A 4,112-nucleotide genomic window follows, 5' to 3' on the forward strand; every position below is an offset into this window, starting at 1 on the left:
CCCCGGCACCCCTCTTGGGTTCAGTTAATCTGCCCCCATTGAGACATTCATGGGGCAAATCATCCCTAGTAAACTGTGACATATAGTAGAAATATCGGCAGTGGTAACTGGCAAGAGCAGTTAATCTGCCCTCTGGTCTAAACGATCATCAACATCAGTATGTAGCACAAATATGTTAGTGCATAAAACCATCCTCACTGAAGTTCATTACATATTTAATTTGAACAAAGAGAATATAGGTCGATAAGAAAGCTCAACAGCTGAGAAATACTGAAGATTATCATTCCAACTCCTAATTCTGGCAAATACAGCTCGAAGAGGTGCTTGCTTGAGTCTATGCTAACGGACAGAGTCTGCAAAATTTGTTTTATAAACACAAAGCCACATGGATGCAAAACTGCTGATACCATAAAAGATGAACCAGCCGTTTGTTAGGATTAGCTTTCATACAGTGTGCTTGACGTTGTCTTTGTTGTCATGTTTGCCTTGAAATGTGGATTCATGGATAAACATGAGATCAAATGATCCTGAAGCTTGGAATGATCTGACTTGTCTGCTGCAGGAGAAGTTATGGAAGATGTTAAAAGATGCAGTACAAAGTAAGCCCAATATCGATGTCGTAAAACTTCATAAATCGGAGGGTGTTGTCCTAAGGAATTCAAAATATCGTCAAAAGACTAGGAGCTTTCGTATCAAGGTAATTTTTGTGTGTCTGGGCAGTGTTCTGATTTTGGTGTTCGTAAGGATCTCTAGTGCTTAAAAGATACATTTCACTTTAGTATTTGTTTGGTTAATAACCTTTTTTTTCACTGCAAGGCTTAGCATCAAATTAATTCTATAGAAAATTGAGTTTATCCATCCTTGCGCTATGCCACTCTCCTTTATGCCCAATTATGATTTTGATCTTGCAGTCGTAGTTGGCATTTTTCTCTTAATCCGTCTCAGGCTAAATCCTATTCCTGTCTGCAGGAGTACTTTTACGGGATTGCAAACGATCTGGCACCACATTCAAATGTAGTCAACTTCAGTGACGTTTCTGTTTTCAGAATTGGTAGTGGACATCAAGCTCCACGGTCAGCTTTACCAATTGGTGCAGAGCCTGTGGCAGATCCTACTCGGCTTGTTGCTGTCAACATCAGCACTGATATGGTCCACACAGTGCTTGCTGTTTCTTATGCGAAGGAACCTGATGAAATAATTTCGAGGTAATACCAACTGTCGTTCTCCAAGATAGTGGTTAAGTGTTACAGCCACGTAAAGGTGGCAAGGGCTGGGTTCTTCATGGGCCAAGCTACGTGAGACACATGCCTGAACTCAAGATGCTGCCCGCCGCCCACCCATGAAAATCCCATATGGGCGGAAAATCATGCCGAAGTCTAAACCCGATGAGTAACATTGGAACACAGCAAATAATCACAATAAACAAATAATATCATGGGAAATAAGAAATGAACTCAGCAATTCAAGTATACAAGTTTACAGTTTCTCTCACAAACTGACATCTCTGAAGGCACATGTCATATGGAATAAATTCACTTTTTAATTAGTAAGAGTGTTTAGATCACTAAAGTAGTGATCTAAACGCTCTTATATTTCTTTACACAGGTAGTAACATTAATTGGGTGACCTTTGGACAAAAAAAAATGGGAAAACTTTGTTTTTGCCACTCTACCTTTTGCCAATTTTGCTGATGCCACTCTAGAATTTGACATCTCACTTTTGCCACTCTTAGCTTTTGATAATACATCACAAATGCCATTCCGTGGCAAAAACAATAATTTCTCATTTCACTTTTGTCACTCTTAGCTTTTGACAATGTATCACAATTGCCACTCTGAAAATTTTGCTTTTGCCATGGAATGGCAAAAGTGATATATTGTCAAAAGCTAAGAGTGGCAAGAGTGAAATGTCAAATTCTAGAGTGGCATAAGCAAAATTGGCAAAACCTAGAGTGGCAAAAACAAAGTTTTCCCAAAAATTTATACGCATACCCGGTCCATTCCTAATCGGGTTACCCATAGGTCTTGCTACCATTGGCGATAAAAATTGAAAGCTACCCATATTTTAGCCATGGTGGCTATGGACTAGGGCTATAACTATACAAGCAAGGACTAATGCAAACGTAGCCCCGACTAGAAGTAGATCACAAGTGTCAAACACTACTCAACCTAAGCCTGGCAGCAAATTGTTCATTTGCTTGTCTTACAAGTTTCTAAGCGCTATGATATTTTCAGTTTCATAGTTATAGAGGATAGTGTAATTATTTATTCATCTAGTGACTCATTTGATTCTCATGCGAGCTTTTCAAGTAGTTCAATCAGTGGCAAACTGGCAACTGTTACTGTCCTAGGAGAAGGTGGTAGGGGCACAGTTGTTTTTGTTGTTTGACATTAATATACTATAGATTAGAACTTTTTACTTTGTGTCATGTGTGCGTTTTCTGACTGCCACAGATTTATAGCATACCAAAATCTGTTCAAGTCTTCATTCCCACTAGGCAAACTGTTGAGTTTGTGTTCCCCTTTTTTGCTAATACCTAGATTGAAATTCTGTGCAGCAACGTTGCGGGATTCATCCATGTCACAGATGTTGACATCCAAAGGTACACTAACACCACGAAACCAACTTGTGGCCCTGCCTGAAGTTTCAAATTTTGCTTTTGCCATGGAATGGCAAAAGTGATATATTGTCAAAAGCTAAGAGTGGCAAGAGTGAAATGTCAAATTCTAGAGTGGCATAAGCAAAATTGGCAAAACCTAGAGTGGCAAAAACAAAGTTTTCCCAAAAATTTATACGCATACCCGGTCCATTCCTAATCGGGTTACCCATAGGTCTTGCTACCATTGGCGATAAAAATTGAAAGCTACCCATATTTTAGCCATGGTGGCTATGGACTAGGGCTATAACTATACAAGCAAGGACTAATGCAAACGTAGCCCCGACTAGAAGTAGATCACAAGTGTCAAACACTACTCAACCTAAGCCTGGCAGCAAATTGTTCATTTGCTTGTCTTACAAGTTTCTAAGCGCTATGATATTTTCAGTTTCATAGTTATAGAGGATAGTGTAATTATTTATTCATCTAGTGACTCATTTGATTCTCATGCGAGCTTTTCAAGTAGTTCAATCAGTGGCAAACTGGCAACTGTTACTGTCCTAGGAGAAGGTGGTAGGGGCACAGTTGTTTTTGTTGTTTGACATTAATATACTATAGATTAGAACTTTTTACTTTGTGTCATGTGTGCGTTTTCTGACTGCCACAGATTTATAGCATACCAAAATCTGTTCAAGTCTTCATTCCCACTAGGCAAACTGTTGAGTTTGTGTTCCCCTTTTTTGCTAATACCTAGATTGAAATTCTGTGCAGCAACGTTGCGGGATTCATCCATGTCACAGATGTTGACATCCAAAGGTACACTAACACCACGAAACCAACTTGTGGCCCTGCCTGAAGTTTCACCTGGGACCTAACATTCTGCATGCATTTCAGGAAGAAGCTGACGTACATCGCGCCTTGCCCAGGAGACCTGCCAAGCAGGCTGTTAATCGCTAGCTCCCTGACATGGTACGAGCAGGCTTGACCCCGTTCAAGGTTGAACATTGTAGGTAGGTAACCAGATGGCTTATGACATGTTGTAACGCCGAAATGGATACTCTGAACACTGTGCCGGTAAAGCTGAATGGGTTCGACGATATCTCAGGCATCCTGCTGCGAAGCTTTCTGCTGACTTGCTTATGTTTTTCTATGCTGCTGTGGCGGCGAAGATACAAATAGTTAGATCAATGAAAGGTTGGTGTGCTCTTTTGTACGCTGTTGGGAACTACTGTAAGATATAGAAGATGAGTCCTTTGGCCTCTTCTCAACTGTATCCAGATATAAACATCGGAGCTACTCCCTCCGTTTCATAATGTAAGTTGTTTTTTGACACAACACTAGTGTCAAAACACGTCTTATATTATGGGATAGAGGGAGTAGTTATTATATATACCCAATATAAAGCAACCAAACATAATATGGAGATTTCCGGCACTTTGTATCAGAGGAAACATCAATATGACAAGTAAACACATCTGCATTGAATTAACATGTGTGTGGACATTAAGAGCATCTC

At 40.0% G+C, this 4,112-nt stretch overlaps 1 protein-coding gene across 1 annotated transcript; it reads left to right on the forward strand.

Annotated features, from left to right (window-relative positions):
• Window positions 1-496: 496 nt before the first annotated feature.
• On the forward strand, window positions 497-3,869 carry LOC125531176 (protein CLP1 homolog). The gene is made up of 4 exons (XM_048695592.1): window positions 497-697; window positions 970-1,205; window positions 2,558-2,602; window positions 3,491-3,869. Exons 1-4 carry the CDS (start codon window positions 512-514, stop codon window positions 3,579-3,581), a joined length of 558 nt encoding a protein of 185 aa, XP_048551549.1. The 5' UTR covers window positions 497-511; the 3' UTR covers window positions 3,582-3,869.
• The last annotated feature ends 243 nt before the right edge of the window (window positions 3,870-4,112 follow it).

Source organism: Triticum urartu, unplaced genomic scaffold, assembly GCF_003073215.2.
Source record: "Triticum urartu cultivar G1812 unplaced genomic scaffold, Tu2.1 TuUngrouped_contig_6857, whole genome shotgun sequence".
Lineage (NCBI taxonomy): Eukaryota > Viridiplantae > Streptophyta > Magnoliopsida > Poales > Poaceae > Triticum > Triticum urartu.

Coding starts and splice junctions, on each gene's coding strand:
- LOC125531176 (XM_048695592.1), top strand. CDS start 512: ATGAGATCAAATGATCCTGAAGCTTGGAATGATCTGACTTGTCTGCTG. Junction 698..969: donor CTAGGAGCTTTCGTATCAAG/GTAATTTTTGTG, acceptor TCCTGTCTGCAG/GAGTACTTTTACGGGATTGC. Junction 1,206..2,557: donor CCTGATGAAATAATTTCGAG/GTAATACCAACT, acceptor AATTCTGTGCAG/CAACGTTGCGGGATTCATCC.